Source organism: Saccostrea cucullata, unplaced genomic scaffold, assembly GCF_032062105.1.
Source record: "Saccostrea cucullata isolate Sc308-1 unplaced genomic scaffold, CSIRO_AGI_Scuc_v1 ctg1669, whole genome shotgun sequence".
Lineage (NCBI taxonomy): Eukaryota > Metazoa > Mollusca > Bivalvia > Ostreida > Ostreidae > Saccostrea > Saccostrea cuccullata.
This window is the reverse complement of record NW_026927257.1, coordinates 2,317-25,330: the sequence shown is the minus strand read 5'-3', so window position 1 is coordinate 25,330 and position 23,014 is coordinate 2,317. Positions and strand designations below refer to the sequence as shown.

At 33.7% G+C, this 23,014-nt stretch overlaps 1 protein-coding gene across 1 annotated transcript; it reads left to right on the top strand.

Moving 5' to 3' along the window:
* Positions 1-263: 263 nt before the first annotated feature.
* On the top strand, positions 264-15,531 carry LOC134273884 (receptor-type tyrosine-protein phosphatase T-like). The gene is made up of 25 exons (XM_062756101.1): positions 264-291; positions 396-596; positions 1,162-1,407; positions 1,963-2,043; positions 2,187-2,573; positions 3,729-4,049; positions 4,156-4,293; positions 4,725-4,833; positions 5,046-5,119; positions 5,402-5,604; positions 6,355-6,503; positions 6,884-7,010; positions 7,105-7,141; positions 7,319-7,416; positions 7,782-7,910; positions 8,024-8,169; positions 10,094-10,229; positions 10,332-10,472; positions 12,544-12,637; positions 12,737-12,810; positions 12,902-13,036; positions 13,116-13,241; positions 13,500-13,651; positions 14,726-14,861; positions 14,967-15,531. The coding sequence occupies exons 1-25, from the start codon at positions 264-266 to the stop codon at positions 15,036-15,038; spliced, it is 3,540 nt and encodes a 1,179-aa protein (XP_062612085.1). The 3' UTR covers positions 15,039-15,531.
* The last annotated feature ends 7,483 nt before the right edge of the window (positions 15,532-23,014 follow it).

The window sequence follows — 23,014 nt, the reverse complement described above, 5'->3', positions numbered from 1 at the left end:
AGAAAATATATCAATCGAATGTGAACTGCTATAAATTTATGAAATATGAATGGCATTAACAAAATAAGTCACCTGCCAGTTACACACGATGATTTTGTCAGCAACTTATGTTAAGGAGTACACGACGGGTGTGAACATTAAATTTCAACTTCCTTATGTCAACGCGATTTCACCATTGGGGTTTAAATGCATTTTATCTGATCCTAACTTGCATCGCTTTAATGGATCTTTTATCATATTCGACATCTCAATGCTACATTGACATGATCTCCTACAGAGATCTTCCAGAACGTACTATTCTCATGCAATTTACATTTACACTTTTTTTTGTTTTAGAAGGAAAAGCACGATCCTTCTATTGCATATGCCATTGTTTATTCACTTACATTTTTCAGAAAACTTAACCACAGCTCCTAGAGTCACTGTCTCCCAAAGTTCAACATTTAGAAAAGCATCATTTGCTGTTGACGGAAATTACGCACAGTATTATCCAGAGTGTTCACATACCGATAAAGATGAGGCTTTGGCTTGGTTTCAGCTGGATCTCCAAACGACTTACAGTCTTAAATCTATCAAACTTTACCTGAGAAATGAAAGTAAAGTAATTTTTTTGCTATCAAAAACTCATTTAATGTACTAAAATCTATTGTCTTGAGGAATTATCTTATAACACCGATTATCATTTTGAACTTGTTGTTTCTATTTTTAACTTATTAAATGTATTTAGGTTGTCTGAGTTTTGATGTGTATTTAAACTTAATAGTTTAATTTAATTGAAAAGAAAAGGTGAGGAGAATTTTAATTAGAGTAACATTTTCTACAAAGCCAAAGAACTACGAGAGTTTAACTTGAAAAAAGTGATTTCTTTTTAAATCCCTGTTTTTGTATTTAATCCGATTCGAAAATGTTTTTTGGTATGGTTTATTCTGTGTTAAGGATATGACGTGCTCTTTTCTTTTAGAAATAAATAAAACATGTGAAACAAAACGTGGGTAATAATTTACATACAATCGCGATGCACTTTCCTAACTAAGAATTAAACTATTATCAGAGTAAAAGATAAAAAACTTTACAAAAGCTATATTTGTCCATTTTGTAGATTACTTTAAATAACTTGAATAAATGATACTGATCGAAGATATATTTATAAACTTATTGTAGAAGGCTGGCCGCCTTATCGGCTTCGTCAGTTTTACATAGATGTATCAAATTCATCGGCAGACACCCAAACACATAGGGTTCGATGTTATAAAGATAACACTACAGCCCCAGCCACGCCCTCTCCTGTCATTGACATCCCATGTAAACAGACGGCGAGATACGTCATCATCGAGACAACATACAAAGCACCAGAAGATGTAGATGCCAAAGGACCTGTCTTGGAAATATGTGAAATTGAAGTGATTGGTAATCATTAAGTTTCTTGAAGGTATTCTGAATAGATTTGTGTGCCTGTATAAAGTTTATCGATTTTACATCTCTGAATTTAATCATACTTTAAACTTTTTTTCATATTTTTTTTTATTGAAAAGTTTGTATATTTGTGTAAAAGATCAGACAATAAAAATAATATGAATAGTAAATTTACATTTAAAAAATACTGACAAGGTAGGTAATCTTAGGTCTACTTTTTTTCGCTTTCAATATTGGTCAGCATAACCATTGAAACTCTTTTACTTCAAATCGTTGCTTCGATGACAGTAACTTAGAATGTAATCCTTCATTATGATCTTTTGATGTCACTGGCCTCATTGATACATACCATAAAACATGTACTATATAAATGTTGATTCTACTCTTGCATGGCCTCAGACAATAAAAACTACATTTCTTTGTACAAGTGTGTATGCTTGAAATTTTGTTGACTTTGAATATTTTGCTTCAATTTGATTGGAACATATAGTCAGAATAGTGTTATACAATGTAATCCTGAACAGATTCTTAATACAAGCTTTTTAAAAGGTTGCGAGGTTGGTCATTTTGGGGAAAATTGCTCGCCGTGTGAAGGTTGCTCTACGTGTGATATAGTCAGTGGTGCCTGCTGTAAGTATACCTTAACATAAATGATTTAAATATTTGATCTGTCTTTTTCAGTTAGGAATACTAAATCGGAAATTGTACATGCATTAATTGAAATGAAACGTGATGTACAATAGAATGAGGTTTAATAGATTTTTTTTTACTAGCTTGTAGTATAAATTGTTTGAATGCCACGTGTGAGCTTGCAACCGGTCATTGTGGTGAATGTAAAATTGGATTTTGGAATAAAACATGCAATGCAATGTGTAATGATCGGTGTTTAGGAGACACGTGTTTCCAAGAGAATGGAACTTGTTCTCAAGGTTGTGAAGACTATCATTTTGGAAACAAATGTGAAAACACTTGCAGTTCTAAATGTTTCCCTCCGGAATGTGATCGATTCACTGGTAAATGTAGTGGATGTGAAAAAGGACTTTTTGGTACCTACTGTAAGAATCAATGCAGCCCATTTTGTAAATTAGAAACATGCAATTCAACAGATGGTACATGCGATGAAGGGTGTAAATCAAACTGGACAGGTGGTCTTTGCGACAGTAAGTATGATTGATTGTATATTGTTTAACGTCCCTCTCGAGAATTTTTCACTCATATGGAGACGTCACCGTATGCCGGTGAAGGGCTTCAAATTATGTCTTTTACTCAGCACTCAGTGCCATTGAGCAGTGAGTGATCTTTATCGTGCCAACGCCTGCCGCCGACATGGGGTCTCGGTTTTAAAGGTCTCATCCGAAGGACCCGCAACTTTCAATTCAAAGTGCCGAGCACATGGCGAAGGAACAGTCGTTACCAATTTTAACGACTAGGTCAGTCACGGCCGAGATACGAACTCATGACCTCCCGATCACGGAGCGAGCGCTCTACCGACTGAGCTACCGTGAACGGTAACAGTAAATGTGAAAAATTGTGCAAAATGTTTTTCTACTGAACCTCTAGAATTATATGTATATATTAAATGACCAATTTTAAACTCAGTGATTGGTTTTTCATATTATTATGAGATATCACTTTGCTTTGACTTTAGATTTACATTCAAATTCTGTAAAATTACTTTTGTGTATTTTCATCGGGACAAATTTTCGAAGTTTAAAGGGACAATATTGTTTTTTTTAGGATATGATTTCGTGGTTGGACAATATAATATGTAAGATTGCTTGATTTTATATTGTTTAACGTCCCTCTCGAGAATTTTTCACTCATATGGAAACGTCACCATATACCGGTGAAGGGCTTCAAATTTTGTCTTTGACTCGGCAATCAGGACCATTGGGTAGTGAGGAATATTTATCGTGCCAACGCCTACCTTGACAAGGGAACTATGTTTGTAAGGTCATAAGACCCGTGACTTTCACCTCTTATGCCGAGCGCTTGAAGAAGGAAATGTCACTACCTGTGTTTTTAAGTCTTGGGTATGACGCGGCGCTACGAACAAGAATCGAACCCGGCCTCCCAATCACGAAGCGAACGCCGTGCCACTAGGCTACCGTCACCGGTTTATATATAAGAACTAATGAATATGAAATTTTATATTTCCTGGTGGTCATGAAATGGTTTGTCTCCTAATATATCGAAAACAATTAAAATTTCCCCCAATGAAAATTTTTCATTTGATAGAAACTATTTCATGACTATGAGGTTACTTTTCTGATACAAAAAAAAAGATAGCTACACTGTTTTACTTTTAAATACAGGATGTGATTCATTACATTTCGGAACAAATTGTTCTTCTCGATGCAGTATTTCTTGCAGAGGCAATGCTTGTAACAATATCACTGGCTACTGTAGTGAAGGATGTAAAAATGGTTATTACAAAGACATTTGTAATGAAACCTGTACCCCTTACTGCAAAAACGGATGTAACAGAAATTCTGGAAAATGTGACAATGGCTGCATCGACAGCCATTTTGGAACTGATTGTCGAAATGTCTGTAGTTCTGGCTGTGTTTCAAACTGTAATCAAACAGACGGGAGTTGTAGTTGTAAAACCGGGTGGAAAGGAAAACGTTGTCAAGGTAAGAATAAACAGAACATAAAATTTAATGATCTTATTTTGGTTGCTCACTCTATTCTAAAGTCACTTCACATGAGAATCTGGCAAAATACTAATTGACAATTTAGAGTGTGATGCAAAATTCTTCGGTGAAAACTGTCAGCATAGATGTAGCCAATATTGTTACAATGGGACGTGTTATTCTAAAAATGGGACGTGTTTGCATGGATGCTCTGGAGAATTTTCCGACGACCAATGCACCAATCGTATGTGTCAATTGAAAAGTTTAATAAATCCAACATTTTAAAAAAATGTCAAGCTAATATATTTTTTTGGAATGGTGTTCGTCAGATTTGTATTTAACTTTTAGAATGACATACGAAGAATATATTAATTTTGTGCATATTCATATGTTTTCACGTGAATAATATGCATTATATAATCATGAGTAGGAGAACATCAGATTTTAGAATATTTTTCCCAATATGATTAAACTATTTTTGGTAACAAATGTTGCATTTAGAATACAAATTTTTGTCAAATTTGCTCACTGACAAGAGATACATACAGCTTTTTGTCGGTTTAAAATCGAAGGTCATGATGAAAAAAAAATATTTCTTTAGAAAGTCTTGTAAGAAAAGAATGTTATAAAGTTAATATTTTAATGAATAATAGAAAATATTTTATTGCAACATAGCTCTCATTAAAAACAGCCCACTGGATACCCCGTTTGCTGCAATTGGTGCTGGACTAGGCTCTTTTTTAATACTATTCGTAATAGCAGTAATTGCTGTCCTGCTTTTCAGGTAAAATATTCTATCGAATTGTACATATGTTGAGATTTTGAGTGACAAACCTACGGTATTCAAGTATGTATGCCCAATACAGTTACATATTTATATTATTAGAGTTTTTAATATTGCAATGCCGTCTCATATTTCTAAATTCTTTATCACGTCAAGTATTTTTTCTTATATTTTAAAGACATACCATTTACGTACGTGCCTAATCTTTACAGATCAAGACGAGGAAAACATCCAAATAATTCTGCTCCTACGACGGCTACCGATGGTTTTGAAAATCGATCGCCAGGTATATTGAAAAAGAGTTTTACCTTTCGTAATATTAAAGGCATGTATATACTCCATATTGCTGATGGGTAAATACATGTTTTGTTCCTTTTGTTTGTTTCAAAGTTACTTAGTATCTGATTTTCCTGTTTTTGTTCAGATAATTACCTGTACGGGGTTTTTGTACTTTATTTTACCTACAAATATCGATAGATTTTGTTTGTGTTTGCTCTTTAAAGAAACTCTAAAATGTTAGAATTCTTTACATAATATTAACAAATTGTAAAAAAGATCTTTTAAATAGCTCAAGGCAAAGTCGTTACCAATATTATGCCTATGCCAACTTCTATCGAGGATCCGGAAGAAGAACCGTACGAAGAGGATCCGGAAGAAGCTGTCTACTATAAGAACCTAACAGTAGCTAAAGATATTCCGGTCAAAAATTTACACGATGTCATAAAGCAACGAGAAGCTAATAAAAATGCAGGATTTATTAAAGAATTCAAGGTATAGCAAATGATGCTATTAAAATGTTTTGAAAATCTGTGAAATACAACTAAACCAACACATTTAGGAAATGCACTAAAAGGTTCTCACAAGAAAATATTTTCACTATATGTTATTGTGTAAATTAAATAAATAACTAGGCTGTCGGCAGGCAATGCATGAAAGAGAAAATAAAATAATTGCTTTCATTCGCTTTGAAACAAATTGTTTTAAGCCATAGGCGGCTTTTAATGTAAAGAAGATTAAAAGTAAACATGCTTGCCCCGAAACTCATGTGGATTTCACATGCTGAAGAACAGTGTACTCACCATCCTGGCAGCTGCTAAATGTACACCTTAAGGACAGATGATACAAACAAGCTTTTGTCAAAAGATTTGAAAATAACAACTTCAGTCATGTTTTAATGGGTAAAATGAACAAGTTTCACCATGTAGTTTTTCATTTTTATTCAAATTTTCACCAAAAATGGAATTTGAGATTTAAAAAATATTTGTATCGATTAATAAGAATGGTGTCAGAGAGGCAGGGGTTTGAACATCATAGAAGGTTTTCAATTTCTTAATATTCAAGAAATTTATTATTTGCGTCATTTTGAATGAAATAAGGCCTAAAATATGTACCAATACAGCCATCCATTTTCTGTTTGTATCATCTGTCCTAAAAGAAGCATTTCCTTTAAGTTCTGTGAGTGAAGAATTCTCGATTTTGATATTTAACAGTCAATGCTTAAATATATTTTTCATGGTTTAGTCACTTCCTTATGGTGAAAGGTTTGACTGTACGACTGCAAAACAGGAGGCAAACATGCCTAAAAACAGATTTAAGACAACTTTTCCATGCAAGTACTTTACACTTTATTATATGTACAATATTGTTTTCTTAGATGTATATTTCCAATAGTAATTTATTTTATATGATTAACTTTACCACCGTATGCGGTCTTAATGTGGCTTCATTTTTTCTTCTTTGATGAAATACAAAAAGATAACGAACAGAATTCAAGCTCAAAATTCTAAATAACAGTACAATCAGAAACAGCGAATGTAAACAGTGACCTCTTAAACATCAAAGATGGGATCAAATGCCAAGTGCCAAGTGGAAGATTTAGCATTCCTTGCCGACCGGTCAACTCGCTGCGTGCTCTCTATCATGGGCGGGAAATAACGGATAATTCGGTGCAGAAATAGAGGCCAAACAATAAGTCAACATTTGACTTAATGAAAGCTTTAAATAATCATCATTTACCGCCAACGGAAGATTCATTTTACTTTTTTTAAAGTCAAAACTCGGTTTTTATAACTAATATTGTTGAATTAAATTTTATTTTTTCAGATGATCATTCAAGGGTTGTTTTAGAAATAAGTGACGGATTTAATTCAGATTATATAAATGCAAATTTCATTGAGGTAGGTATAAAAGAATCTTTCAATCACAAATACCCTCAAATAGACTTTTTTAGTTTGTTTTAAAAAAAGACTAATCATATAATTTCTCGTTTAGAATATGGATGGAAAACGAGAGTATATTGCATGTCAAGGTAAAAATCTACGTAAAACATTTATTTACAATAAAATTTGAAGCACCAAAGCCGAGAGATTCATAAAAAGGGTTTACATTCCAATACTTACTTCATAAAACTACTGTGTAATAATGTATAGATAAGAATATCTGTTTATCATGTATAAATAAGAAAAATTATATATTTTCTCTCTAGGTCCCCGAAGTAACACTATTGTTGATCAGTGGAGAATGGTCTGGCAGGAACACGTTGAATGCATCGTTATGTTGACCAATCTTATTGAGGGACCAAAGGTTTGAAAATCAAACAAATACTGTGAACAGGAAATTATGTCCTCGCCATTTTCGCCTTATTCTTACCTGGGCAAAAGGGGGCCAATTCAAAAAAAAAATTTACGTAATTTCTTTAACCGAACTATGACACGGCGAAAACAGGGAAAATGTGTTGGCAAGTGCGAAAATGACACGGAACGGAAATACACTGTAACCCTGTATAAAGAAGTATACACAAATAGCCCAATGTTTCATTTTTGTACTGTAATCATTTTTTTTCTTTCTTGCATATAAAACTTCCGGTCTAACAATGTAAATAGTTTACTTATTTCCTATTTTGTTTTAATTAATAGGATACACATATGCTTGAAATATTTTATTTTAAGGTGAAATGTAATCAATATTGGTCGAATGAGAGCGAAGAACTAAGACTGGGTCCATTCTCTGTGAAATTGATTGAAGAAAAAGTATATGCATACTATGTTGTTAGGAAAATGACACTTTCGAAAAAGAAGGTAATTTTCTTAATGCACAATTCAACCTGTTAAAATTACAGTTTTGTTTTATTACTTCTTCTTTTGTTACAAACAAATACTGCGGCTAACATCTGCTAACATCTGTTTATTAGGTTTCTGAGTCACGGACGGTTTTACAATTCCATTTCACCAGATGGCCAGACCACGGGACGCCTAACCCTCTGAACCTGATCATGTTTCTCAGACACTTCCGGCATAAAATAAGACCCACCAATCATCCAATTATTGTTCATTGCAGGTCTGGTTGTACATTTCTATCCTCTGAAGATCAAAATGTTGTCAAAATTATTATACTTTTGCTTTAAATATAGAACACAGGAAGTTTAAACACCTACTTTTATGTTAACGCCCCAAAAGCTACCTGATTCAAGATCAATAATTTACCGCCTGTCAATCATTAAAGAACAACAGCTTCTGATTTGATTGTCAGCCAGCTACCCGTGCTACCTGATAGTCTGAGTTTGTGTCCTTTGAAAATGATTGCCTGGTCACTCGTCAAACACTTTCATGTAGCCGCCTTGTATACACGGGGGTTAAAAAAAGAAACTTGGTAAAATTTTATTTTAAAAACAATTGAGAGTAGATAATTAAAACATGACTTCATAAAATATTTGCTTTTAATCTCAACGGCTATATAAAGTATATTGCATTTTAGTCGATATGTCGTTCCAAGATATCTGCTGTAGAATTTAGACCAGTCCGTGCACAGAAACGCGATTTGCAGATTAAAATTGGAATATGATTGATAAGAAAAATATATTTAGCACAAACGGCACGGATAAAAAAAAATCCCCTATCCCATGTTTTATCTACATATATATGAATAAAATCTAAACCATGTCCTGTTGTCAAGTTCTGAAATGCTAGAAACAGCTAGGAGTTTCGAGATTTTAACTTTTAGTTCGAATTTCCTAACAACTGTCAATACCCAATATTTGAAATTAAAAAGTGAATATATACAGCCAAAGATCAATTCTTAAAAGTATAAAAGAAATCTTGCAAACAATAGAAAAAAAATTAAACACATGAACACCCGGAAATGGTGAATATTTCGACACTATTGTTGATCAGAAAGTAGGCAATATACATGTATTCCTATCGCGGTACGGTAAATTGTATATGTTTACATTTCGGATAGGCCTACCTATGAATAAAATTTTTTTATTATTATTTCGATATTTACACAAGTTTAATAAAAAAAGATATTTTTACTTTGTAGTTTTACTCTGTGTTCTTTACTTTAATTTGTCATTTTTTTTTTAATATAAAAACTATATTTCTTTATATTTTTTTTTCTTCATTAGAAATCGCTGAAAGTATTTATAAATAAATTTCATATTGAAATATTTCAATTATTTCAAGTTATTTCACTCAAATTTAGACACGAAACACGGAATGTTGACCCTGATCACCAGACACAGACTTCCTGTGTACTGCTACGTGTATATAGATTTTTGACATCTTTGGTATTGGGGGTCTCCAGGTTAATAACACCACTGTTACTTGGACCACTCCCCCTCCACAGGTAACCTTACGGTAAAAATTGGGTCTTTAAGGTACCAAGGGCTATCGGTATTTAAAGTTTAGGTTAACAAGGAAAGCGCATATTTTAAACTGTCTCTTGTCTATAATAATTAGAGAAAACCAGTCATTCCAGATTGCTTACAGATTCTCACAAAAAGGGAACTTAGTAACCGTCATAAGCTTTTCAACTCATAAATATAATGTCTAGATTGAATATAGGTTTCCCAGTTCCATTTTATATAATTGATGTCAATAATTGAATATTAAACATATTGTACAGTATAGCAGCTAATTTTTAAAAGGGTGATAATTTCGGTTTATTTTGGCGTTTTGATGATAGTCCGCTTAAATTTTAACCTTTAAAATATTCAGCACTCTTCTTCGTGTTCATCTGCGAGAGCTTAAATCCTGCATCTGCTTAAATAAATTACGCCAAAATTATTGGCATACCCTGGAGCGGGCAAAACGCCAAATTTTACACCCGCCAAGAAAACCCGCTATACGGTATTTTAAAAAGAAAGAATTTTAAAAAAATGACGACATTGTGAATACTTGTTCGTGTATGGAACAAAACAGACATTATAAATATTTTTCCCCCTGATTTTAACCTAAATATTTTTAATTAATGTTTTAATTAGTGCTGGAATCGGACGAACCGGGACATTCATAGCTCTGGACGTTCTGTCGAGGTACGGAGAGGAACATGACAAAATCAACGTCATCGAGTTCGTTAAGGCCATGCGTAAAGACAGGATGACGATGATTCAGAACGCTGTAAGTTGTTTATTGTGTGCGTCTCTTGGTTTTTAAATTTTCAAATGGTGAAAATTACCATGTGCCATCTTAAAACCTTATCTCAGTTATAATACATTTAAGGATCAGTACGTCTTCCTTTATCACGCTCTGTATGAGTACTTCAGAAGAAAGGAAAATTTTATAAGCAAGACAGAGTTTATGGAGTTATATGGAGAAATCGAGAAACCGGAAACACGAAAACGACTTAGAAATGAATTCAATGTGAGTATTTAATTTCAAAACTATATTTCCAGAAGAGAACACTTCTTTCACATGCATAAGCATAATATGACTGATATCAAATACATTATTTGAAAATCTAATGTAAGCTCATGCATAATAAAACATTGCATTATATTGTTTCAGATTGCACCTTTAATGTAATTTAGTTTGCTTTTCAAGGAGGCCTTTAGTCATCTAATGATATAACATTTTAAAATCCATTAATTACCAATATGAATTTCCTTTTTTATTATTAATTTGCAGGATTGATTCAATTACTATATACGTGTTCAAACTAAATCTTTTTTATTAAAAAGATTGATTGCATTGTTATCGTTTAATTAAGTAAATCATGATTAAGGTGAAATTGATTAAGCTTGAGGATTCATTTTGCAAAAAGGTCACGTTAAGTGTACTGTTGCTATGAAAAAGTATACTAAATGCATTTTTTGAAAAGTGTTCTTCTAAAAGACCCATTGGTATATTGTATTACTTATGTTATTTTATTTTATATTGCAAACTTTATAGGGTCAATTTAGGTCATATCAATATCGAGCGTAAGACTTACAAATACATATAAGTTTCTTAAGCAAACCAAAAAGTATGATGAACATTTAAAATCGAACTAAATATTATGAATTCCTGGAAATCATTGATGAAGTTTGATAATTCTGTTAATCAATAAACTATATGAGCTCATTTCATCTACACAATGGTATGGTAAATTTATTTTAAACTTTAGCTATATACGAAGGCTGTTCAATAAATAATGTCCTCGGTGCTCGGAAAGAAGCAAAAGACGCTTTTCAATGATTTTTTCTTCATTATTTTACTTATTAATCTCTTTTAATTACAACACATGTCCGTAACCTTTTTTATCCAATTTCTGATTGATTTTAAAACTCATTTTTGGGTATGACCCTTGGTATACTGGAAAATGGCAGATCCAATGATTTCCTGGACTTGTTTCTTCCTTATCAAAGGTGTTTTTTTCAAGTTTGCAAATTGAAATAAGTCAAAAGGTCATAGATCTGGCGAATATTGTTAATGTGGAAAAATATTAACAATCTATGTATCCCGAAAACCCCTTTACTCTTCAGGGCGTGCGGGTTTGGACGCTGTCATGAAGAAATTTAATGTAGTGGATTCCTGATTCTGGGTCCTTCCTCTAATAAACCTTTCGATTTTTTTGCATAAAAATTGTTTTCTAGCCTCATCCAGAAATTAAACTGTTTCCCCGAATACGAATTGAACAACAATACCACTAATATTTAAGAACATTGCATATAAATCTGTCTTTGTGCTCTTGCAATTCTGTGCTCTCGCTAGACCTTCCCTGTTTTTGTCAAGTACATCTTATGGTAAATTTTGTTTTGAGGATTTTAAGCAATAGATTCAAGTTCCATTATCTGTTTGAATATCCAAAAAATGTGGATAACTCAAATTACTGATATTTAAAAAAAAATGTTAAGACATTCTTACACGCTGTCGTTTTCACTCATTTTTCAAAATATAGGGTGACCTTTGAGTACTTAACTTTTTTACCGTCAAACGTTTCTTAAAAACAGTGTAAACTACCCCTGATGTGATGTCTATCAAATTTGCTATTTGTCTTAAAGTCAATCCTACATCATCAAGTATTTTTTGTTGTAATTTGGCAAACAGTACATAAGTGTTATAATTTTTTGTTGGCAAGGACGGTACCCATTTTTGATGCCCATTATATAATTTTTTTTCATTGAAATCCACCTGCTCATTTCTCTATAAAACAGGTATTGGTTGCTGTTTTACAGCAGCTTTGTTTAAGCTTTTATTTTCACTCTAGTTTACCGATTCTTTACCATTCATTTATAAAGCAGTCTCTCGAAAAGCCCTTGTTTCCCAGCTTCTCACAATGAAACTATGTGATGAAAAGTGGTCACATGAACTGTTATAAATTCATTAAAGATTTAATTATGAGAGAAAGCCAATTTTAATGTCATATGATATCTGTATTGTATGTCATAAACTTCAGGACATTATTTATTGAACAGCCCTCGTATTATTCAATAAATTTATTTTGGATTTCAAGGCTGTAACCAGTTTGAAGCCACACTACACCACCGACGATTACAGAACAGGACGACAGCACATGAAGCTCAGTTTTACTAATTCTGTTTTACCAGGTTATGTAAAAAGAGTTTTTTGAAATGATTTTAATTAAACGAATAAACTGTATGTGGATATTGAAATGAAAGAAATTAATTTTTTGAAATAAATTTCAGTTGAAAGATATCTTGTGTATCTAACATCAACTGTGAAGGGACGAGAGCAATATTACAATGCAGTAAATGTCTCGGTAATTCTTATTTAACATATTTCTGATTCTATATGTTCAAAACTTATTTAATAGCAGTATTAGAAATTTTTTAATTTTTTGACATTTTTAGTCGTTTACCAGAGCTGAAGAGTTCATTTCTGCGCAATTTCCGGTATCAGGAGCCGCCATTGATCTCGCCCGTTTGCTGATTGATCAGGAGTCTCCATTCCTGATCTCACTGAACCCTTTATCAGAAAGTAACGAGGTGAAAAATATACCTTGATTTTTTATTTCAAATAAACGAATTTTTTTTGGTACCAGTAAAAATTTTTCTCTTTAACAAGATAAAAGATTGGGTTGAGAACACTGCCAAGAAGATTGATTTGGCTCCATATGAAATCTCAAAGAGTACACATCAAAGGATTACACACAACATTCGAAAAACAGACATTAAAATCAAAATGAAACACGTACGTTTATCTTCATTTTGATTTATATAAGACAGATCATATAAAGATTATGGATTCAAAGATTTACTTGAATTTTAAAAAATACTAAAATTTCAAATAGGAATTTTAAAATATGTGAAACTCGAACATTGAGATCAGAAGGTTTTTAAATAAAATAATGTTTCCCGCATAAAATAATTTCCCGAAAAAACAATTTTTATCTTTAAAAAAAATAAAAGTCAAAAGGAATCTTCTATATATTTTTCACATTATCCGTAGGATGAATGTCATGAAGTACATGTAATTGAATGTCTTGATTGGAGTTTGTCTGAGCTTCTACCAGCACAAGCCTCGTCAATAACAAATTTGATAAAACAGTTTCGCTCGGATAGAAAGTCAAATCCAGATGGCCCTGTGACCCTCATTTCAAAGTATGTATTACTACTTTCAAGAAATAAATATTTTGAACTATCAGTGCTTAGTGTAAACCAGTAGGGTTTAGAATGGACATTTTTTTTGAACGTTTCAAACTTGGACCATAAGCATTTAGTATCATAATCATTTTATTTAAAATAGTGAAATTATTAGTGATAGTTTAATAAAATGAAAGTTTATTAAACAAGAATGTACATTATTATTGTACTACATACAGTGACTTTATAATTGGAAAATAGACCTTAATTCCATGAACTATAATTATCTTGTTAAAACAAATTGGATTTTGTTGTTGCTCAAATACACTTTAATTTGGTAAATCATCTTGTAATGAAATTGATCCGAATAGACCAATCAAGCCCATGGATATTAAGTAATAAAAATTGTACGGAAATGCAATGGTATTATTAAGATTTTTGACTAAGAGCAATAACATTGGGAACTTTGAAGTTAATAAATATAAGAGCTAAGGGCTAGAATACCCTGTGGTGCAGAGATGGGGAATGAGCCCATGAATATAAGTAATGATTATTCATTGAGGGTGGTGCCATGTTGGGGTTCATAGATCAACGGACAGACCTAAGGACTAAGCGTATGCGGTTAGTGATGGTGGGTTAACCAATGAAATGTATTTTTATATCCGGGACCATGGATACCCACTGAGCACAACCTGTTCTGGTCAAAAAAGGGCATTCCCGTTCTTATTCCCGTTTTATTCCCATTCCAGTTCTTATTCTCAAATTATCAATTCTCTCTTAGCATTCTATTTTATTCTTTTGGATTTTTGCTTATTTATTTATTGGGAGTTCGGTCTTCAGTTTTTGGTATTTTGGACAGACCCTTTGAACATTTATATATATCAACAGTGTATTGGTTTATACGGATCAAGTTTCAAATTTCAAAATACTAAAAATCTATACGATACACAAAAATTATGAATTGGATTAATAAACTTTGAAAACCAACCAAAGTGTCCTCATTGGCTTACATTAGTAATATTTGTTTAAGTATTGTTTAGGAATAATGTTATGTTAAGAATAATTTTGTCGAAGGATTTATTTTTTTTCTAGGGACGGAGCAACGTGCTGTGGCGTATTTATTGCTGTGTATAACGCCATAGAACAGCTACGGCAGGACGATGAGGTAGACTTATTTACCACAGTACAACAACTGCAATGTCGCCGACCGGAAATGATATCTACCAAGGTAATTGGCACAAATTTGATATTTAGGATAGCATATGTGTATAATCAGGAGTTTGATGCATTTAAAAATTCTAAAGAACATATTATTCAATTGTTTTTCTTGCAGGACGAATATGAGTTTTGCTTTAAGGCTGTGTGTGAATATCTGACTTCGGACAGCATATATGCCAACACTTAAAGAATGAATATTTCTATGGATTGAATCTTCATGGATTCATGAATAAAGCTACGTTAGCATTTTTACTTTTGAAATGTCTTTCTTACAGAATGTAAAGGACTTAACTGACATTTATTTCTTAATATGTAGACACGGGCTCATGTTGTAAATTTGAAAAACTATTGAGCATATTTCTTTAATTCATTTATGCAGTCGATTTCCGGAGTAAGATTCAATGTTTTTCGTACGAACGATCTGTGTTTTTTTTATTTTACTTTCAATCAGAAAATAATCAATGTAATGAAAGAATGGAGGCGTACAAGGCGAGGACACCCCCCTCCACCACCCGCTCTGAGAAAAGTCATTTTTCAATTCTACAAGTTATATTTTTCAAATTATATTGTTTATATAATCTTTTACACTTTTAATTCTGTTTTTCATTGTTTTAATATTTTATTATTTAGTTTTCACTCATGCTTTTAAGATATGGGAAAACAAAAAAGAAAAGGCTTCACGTATGATTCTAACTCTCTCCATAGTGCAGGCTTTGTTCGTAGACCGCTTTAACCACTACGCTACGAAGTATATGCGTTGTCGATATCTGTCAGTATGATTTAAACGAAGAGATTTATTGAAGCGTACATTTTTTCCAGAAAGTTTCAATTTTCATATAGAATGGGTTCAGATTCCAATTTTTGGACAAATGAAATAGATTTTACATTTACGTTTCCATCATTTAAGCGTTAACGAAAAATGGAGACTTGACCCATTCATGTTCAAAATTCATTGTTTATAGCTCCAATAAACCCATTTTCCACTAAATATGCTTAACTGTCAACTTTGAAATAAAGATTATCAAATAATAAGTCGTTCAGTAAAATAAAATAAATGTTTTGAAGATGACATTACCGAGAACATGATTTTAGAAAAATAAAACCTTTCTGTGATTTTTGAAAATTGAGAAACATTTTGTCTCAGAGCGGGGGATTGTCCTCGCCTTATACGCCCTCTTTCCTTGTTTTTTTTTTTACCTGACGAATAATTAAAGGAAATACTTAAACATACAATTTTGTTCAGTGTTTTTCTTTATTGCCTTGTTGTTTTAAGATTCAGCTTAAAATTTTGTTCGTCACCCGCGAGAAGCAACCCTAGACTCGCTGAACTTTTACCAGCACCTACTGCGACACGGGACCTCGGTTTAAACGGTCTAATACAATTAAAAGACAAGTCTTTACGTCCTGGGATTCGAACACGCGACCTAAAGATTTACTCCTTATTTTGCAAATCTAGAGCAGACGCTCTAACCACTGCGCCACGCAGGAGACATCCTATTAAAGAGTTGCAATGTATTCAACAATAAAAGATTTAATATACATTATTTAAAGCATACACTTTTGTCTTGTAATTAATCAATAAATAGGAAATCTATAATTATTTTAAGGGAAAAAATATTATTTTAAATGGGTTGAAAAAGTAACTATAACTATGGAGTACGGTATGCTAATGTATTGATAAAAATAACTGTTTCGATTGTATATATTACTGCTCTGCACATATTGTCGTCGGGCTCAGAGCACATGTTGTCATACATCGTAACGAATTGTCCCTGGCACTAATATGTCCCGAGATTATGCTTATTTTTCCAGATAGACAGCGGAGGATAAGCAAAGTGAATGATAATAAGCAATTGAGTGAGTATATACGTTTAGCATCGCTCGCAAGTTTCAATTTTGTAGGAAGAAAGGGGGTTGGTTTTGGTCAGAAAACTGGATCTAGGATAAGTGTACATCACCAGGATACATGCATGCAAAAATAGCTTTAATTGTGATATATAGAGAATTATTATATAAACTAATTTCTCAAATGGGGCCGGTTTGGCGCTTGCAGCTCCTAGCTCTTTCAAAGTACATGCCTTGACGTTGCTCAAATTTCTTAAAATATGATTTTTGTTCTCTACTTTTCCAGGTAATGTAAGAGCCTGGCTAAACTGTCTTTTTATATTTCGAGTCTTACAAATTCACCCGAAGTTCATTTTTTAACTTGCTAGTTCCGACTTCAGTTGAACTGAGACCATATAATATTGTACATTATTAATTTGTTTACGAATAATTCTTGACCGTAGCTATACATTAATAAGAAGTAAACCTGTCACAAGAATTCGTAAAATTCACTTAAATCATTATGTATTAATTACAATCCTCAGTCAAAATACCACTATTTTCTTTCTTTTCCCCAGTGCATTCGGTTTGACTTAACATTAATTTTTGTCATTTTTGTCATTCGAAAAAAATCCAATTTTTTTTTCCGTCATTAAATCGCAGTAAACATTCCGTTTTCATAAAAATTTCCATTCCATCAGCTTATTCTTAACAGATGACCTATTTTGATTCCTGCTTCGATTTTAGGAATTGTTAATTCATCGCTATGGAGGAAATTAACATTGTTTTATACGTAGTACCAGTAGGTTTTAATGGAATGATAAATGTTTAATCATTGTGTGTTCTTCTTCAATGTCTTAAAGTAATTTTTTTCGAACAATTAACGACCACTACGGGTTTCGCGGATATTATTTTAATTATGGATGCAAAAGTTTATGCGGTGCCAATGCAAAAGTATATCACGTAAATGTCTAGCTTGCTGAAATTGCTGTCCTTCTTTAAAAGATTTTTCCAATGTATTCCCAATTAAAACAAATTCCTATGGCGGTCCAAGCTTATCCCGTGGGAAAACGATCTTAACAAATTTGCAATTAAATCTACAATATTCCAGTATGCTTTCTCATAAGATATCTGTTTGTTTGTTTGTTTGTGTTTAAGATTGCTTTCTTCAGAGAAAAAAGTGCAATTTAAGTGTTGAAAGGTTTTCTGTTTGGAATTTATTGATTCATATTTCATTTTCTGGACCCAAATTTGATTTATACTAAACCTGGAATAATTATTCTTACAATACGGGACATATATAGAAAAAAACATAAGACTGAGAAGCTACCAAATTTCTTTTTTTTAAGTCACTTTATATTAATTATTAAATCATGCATGTACAATTTGCAAGCAAATACATACCGGGTAGCTATGGACGTTAAATCAATATTTTGAATATTCATATCACTTTTTATTATACTTTCATGTTAAATACTAAAATCTGATTGGTAAGACGTAGTTAAAAATCCGTTTTATTACCCTCAGCCTTAGCAACACATGTGGCAACGGGTAACACAACGGTAATGCCACATGCGTGGAAATTGTGAGCGTACGGTTCACCGTAGAATTCTCTAAACGTCAGTTGCGCGTTTGAAAGAAATGGAATAAACTTGACGTCAATAAAAGCTTGCGTCCGATGTAGCTTACTTGAAAACAACAAGACAGACGAAACATGCTTGTGAGTGCAGAAATAACGAAACTTTAGATGATAAAGGACTCGTAGAGTATCAAATAAACAATAAAGAAGTCGGTTAATCTTTTTTCGAAGTAGCGGGGAGTTTGACAACTTTTTAAACGTGAACGAAAAGGCGATCGACGATTTGTATTGCTGACATAGTAAATCAAAAAGACATTCAGTATAATAAAATAATTGGTGCCTGTTTTGGAGGGTAACAGTTGAAATTGACACCCCTCGGAAAACCATTGTCAACCGACGCGTCATGGTTTTCCTTGGGGTGTCAATTTCAACTGTTACCCTCCAAAACAGGCAAAATCAGACCTCTTTTTCACATGAAACAGAATTTTTGCAAAACTCTATGATGTTAGCTTCAACTCGACATTTAGACATATCTACAATGTATTGTCAATTAACAGTTGTAATTTCAATGCTTATTTCGATACGATATATCCTTATGAGCCTAAGATAAACGATACCACATAGTCTAACAGATCTGTTTCATATTTTGATATTTTACTCGAAAAGAAGTTAATGGTAATGTTAAAAACCAAGCTCTTTGATAAACGTAGTTAACTTTTCTATCGTCAACTTCCCTTACTTATGCAGTAATATACCTTCCTCAACGTCATACGGAGTATCTCAATTGATTCGATAAGGAAGAACATGCTCTTCGTATGAACAATTTCAAAAACGAGATAAAGAATCACCAAAAAAAAGTAAATGAAACAAGAATATCAGTAGTCTCGTTTAATGTTATCATTTTTTAAGGTATATGGTCGAAACAATGACCTTGTCTTCAGATACAATCTATCATTGAGTCAAATGCTGACTGACTTTTTTCATACTGAATTAAGGATGGATTTTTCCTTTATATCCCATTCATGACAAGGAGCACACTGCGGATGTGACCCGTGGCCAGGGAATGCTCACTCCTCCATGGCACCTGGTCCCACATTTTATGTTTTAGAGGCTGTTTGCTCTGCTACTGTTTTGAATTGTTTTGTTGACTTTGCGGGTGGGGCATATACACTTTTAATATAATGTTGAGAGTAGGAGCAAGTCATTCATTTTTAACGCATTTTTTTCTCACGGGCCCAATCCAAGTGATAAATATTAACTGGTCCCATCTTGAAAAAGTTAAATACAAATCACTCATAAAATGTCTTTATGTCTTTTGTCTGAAATAATTTCAAAGGACAATGTAGCCATTCGTGTTGTGGTTGCATTAATATTTTTATTGTCTTGATAACAACATTCATTTTAATAACAGTTATGAGATTTATAAATGAATGAATTTGATAATTGTTTCATATCAATATAAATATTTTTTTTATGGTTGCTATCGCGAGTTAACGGATAGTATTGTGTCAGATCATGCTAAATGTCTTGTTCTGCAATGGAAAGTTGGCGACATTTGCTTCGCATCACAGATTAATAATGTTAATATAAATGCAGGTTTTTGTTTCTTTTAAGTACCATCATCACTAATGCACAAAAAGGTTCTGAAGACGTTTGAACATTGTCCGTTAAATGTCGTATTCCAAACATTGATTTTTTGTTAATTCATTATCTTATAGAAAGAGAGAGAGAGAGAGAGAGAGAGAGACCCTTCATTCTCAGATATCTGATGTATCAAATAAAAATTCTCATTATCTTTTTCTAAATTTTCCAAGCAGTAAAAGTAATCACGGTTTTGAAGATTAACAAATCCATTTGACAGTATTCATCGCCATTTATTTTCCATCTTCAGGTTCACACGATTAACAGGAAGTCTACGTGCTAATGCTGTCAATCAAAATCATTCGACACAGTGGAGGTATGGAAATCTCGTTTCACCGAACATGCCGAAGACAAAGAGTCCTTTAGTATTTCCATGAAGTTTAAATATTTGTTCAATTTATTTTTTGATCTGTTTTTCGCATTTCTGCAGAAAAAAAATAAATAATGAAAATATATATTGAAGGGATTAAGTTTGAAATTTAATTTGGAACATATTCATTGCCAATTAAAAATACTACTGTCGGCACATGTATACTTTGAAATAACATTGTTGAATGACTGTTTTAATGTTCGTTTTAAGACTGATTTTCTTGTGTTACAATACACATTAAAATCAATTAAATATACTGAAAACACTAAATAAAAATTTGATTTCGGGAGAAAAGGTGCCCCGGGGGCTCTAAAGATATGTAGTTAACTGAATATCTGCAGCACTTTTCATAATTCTCAGATCTACATGTAGTTCTAATATATTTTCTGGCATTTTTTTTAAATACGTGTTAGAAAAAATTTTTCTGTGTATTATTGTTCTTGTAAAAGACTTGAATTATAATCCATCCATTAACAATTTGCTGTCTATTACATTACAACAAAGCATTTGTACATTTCCCATATTTAAATTCAATATGTTAGCATTGTTCTACATACATTTAGGTACTTCATGGATTATTTTCTAGGGGAATTTCATGAATAAAGTAACAGCTTTGTTATAATAATAGAAATATAAATATAGCAGATACTTTTTTGCAATGAAATAATTATTCTTTAAACACGATATCTCAGTTATTTAATTAAAAGAATGTAAATTCTTACCATCAAAAAGATAAGTCCTTTCACTCCAGAGATCCAAATGACAATGAAGACTAATACCTAGGTCACATTTCCCGGCCGGTAGCCGTAGACCGGTGGTAATCTGTGGTAATCCGTGGTGTTAACGATGCCCAAACATCGGTCCACATCGACCAAGTAGTCCTTAAAGTATCAGTCACATTTTCCAGCGATGGGTATACGATGGGCAACCAATGCGTTTTATGATAAAAATGGCATGGTTGCCGGCCGGACTTACAAAGGCCCAGTGGTGCATTGCTAATCATAAAACGATGTTCCAGGATAATCGGCCGAAGTATATTACATCGCTCATACATTGGTGAACATCATTCGTACATTGGTCGACTACGGGCCAATGTTTGGTCGAACATCGACCGATGATCGGCCGGTATCTGTTGAACACCACTCAACCCCCCGATGACCTCAGATTCAACGGATATTGGTCGATGCTCGGCCATATATCGTCCGATTCTTGAAAGATGTGTTAATGAGGGTTGTCGATGAGGAGCGATGTGAGGCATCGTTGGAGACATTGCTGAATTTTAACTACGAATTATTTCCTACCGATGACCCCACCGATTCGCAAAATGGCTCCAGTCACCGTCCGATTACTAGTGGTGCCCGGCCGACAACTACGCCATTTTCATAAAAAAAACGCATCGGTTTCTCACCGTATACTCCATCGCTGGATGATGTGACTGATACTTTAACGAAAGGTGAACGGTGACCGCAAGGTGAACGCAAAGTAAACAGAACAAAGGGCGAAAGGTAAACGTTTTGTAAACCGTGAACGCGAACGCACGGTAATGCCTAGGTAACATTTCCCGGCCGGTGGCAGTAGACCGGTGGTAATAGGTGGTGTTAACGATGCCCAAACATCGGTCCACATCGGCCTAGTAGTCCTTAAAGTATCAGTCACATTTTCCAGCGATGGGTATACGATGGGCAACCAATGCGTTTTATGATAAAAAAAATTGTGTGGTTGCTGGCCGGACATACATAGGCCCAGTGATGCATTCCTAATCAAAAACGATGTTCCAGGATAACCGGCTGATGTATATTACATCGCTCATACATTGGTGAACATCTATCATACATCGGTCAACTACGGGCCAATGTTTGGTCGAACAACGACCGATGATCGGCCGTTATCTGTTGAACACTACTCAACCCCCCGATGACCTCAGATTCAACGGATATTGGACGATGCTCGGCCATACATCAGCCGATGCTTGAAAGATGTGTTAATGATGGGTTGCCGATGAGCAGCGATGTGAGGCATCGTTGGAGACATCGCTGAAAATTAAATACGAATTATTTTCACCGATGACCCCACCGATTTGCAAAATGGCATCAGTCACCGTTCGATCACATGTGTTGTTCGGCAGGCAACCATGCCATTTTCATCAAAAAACGCATCGGTTTCTCATCGTATACCCCATCGCTTGATAACGTGATTTATACTAAAACGGTGAATGCAAAACTGTTGATGGAGAGCGAACGATGAACGCAAGCTTAAGTATAAGTCACATTATCCAACGATGGGGTATACGATGAGAAACCGATGCGTTTTTTGATGAAAATGGCGTGATTGCAATTGCCGGCCGGGCACCACTAGGGATCGGACGGTGACTGAGTCTTTTTTGTGAATCGGTGGGGTCATCGGTAGGAAAGAATTCGTTGTTAAAATTCAGCGATGTCTCCAAGGATGCCTCACATCGCTCCTCATCGGCAACCAATCATTAACGCATCTTTCAAGGATCGGCAAGTATGGCCGAGCATCGTCCAATATCCGTTGAATCTGGGGTCATCTGGGAGTTTAGTGGTGTTAACAGATAACGACCGATCATCGGTCGATGTTCGACCAAACATTGGCCCGTAGTCGACCGATGTACGAACGATGTTCACCAATGTATGAGCGATTATCCTGGAACATCGTTTTATGGTTAGCAATGCTTCGCTGAACCTTTGTAAGTCCGGCCGGCAACCACGCCATTTTTCTCATAAAAGGC

Coding starts and splice junctions, on each gene's coding strand:
- LOC134273884 (XM_062756101.1), top strand. CDS start 264: ATGATCTCCTACAGAGATCTTCCAGAAC. Junction 292..395: donor CTACAGAGATCTTCCAGAAC/GTACTATTCTCA, acceptor TACATTTTTCAG/AAAACTTAACCACAGCTCCT. Junction 7,142..7,318: donor AGAGTATATTGCATGTCAAG/GTAAAAATCTAC, acceptor TTTTCTCTCTAG/GTCCCCGAAGTAACACTATT.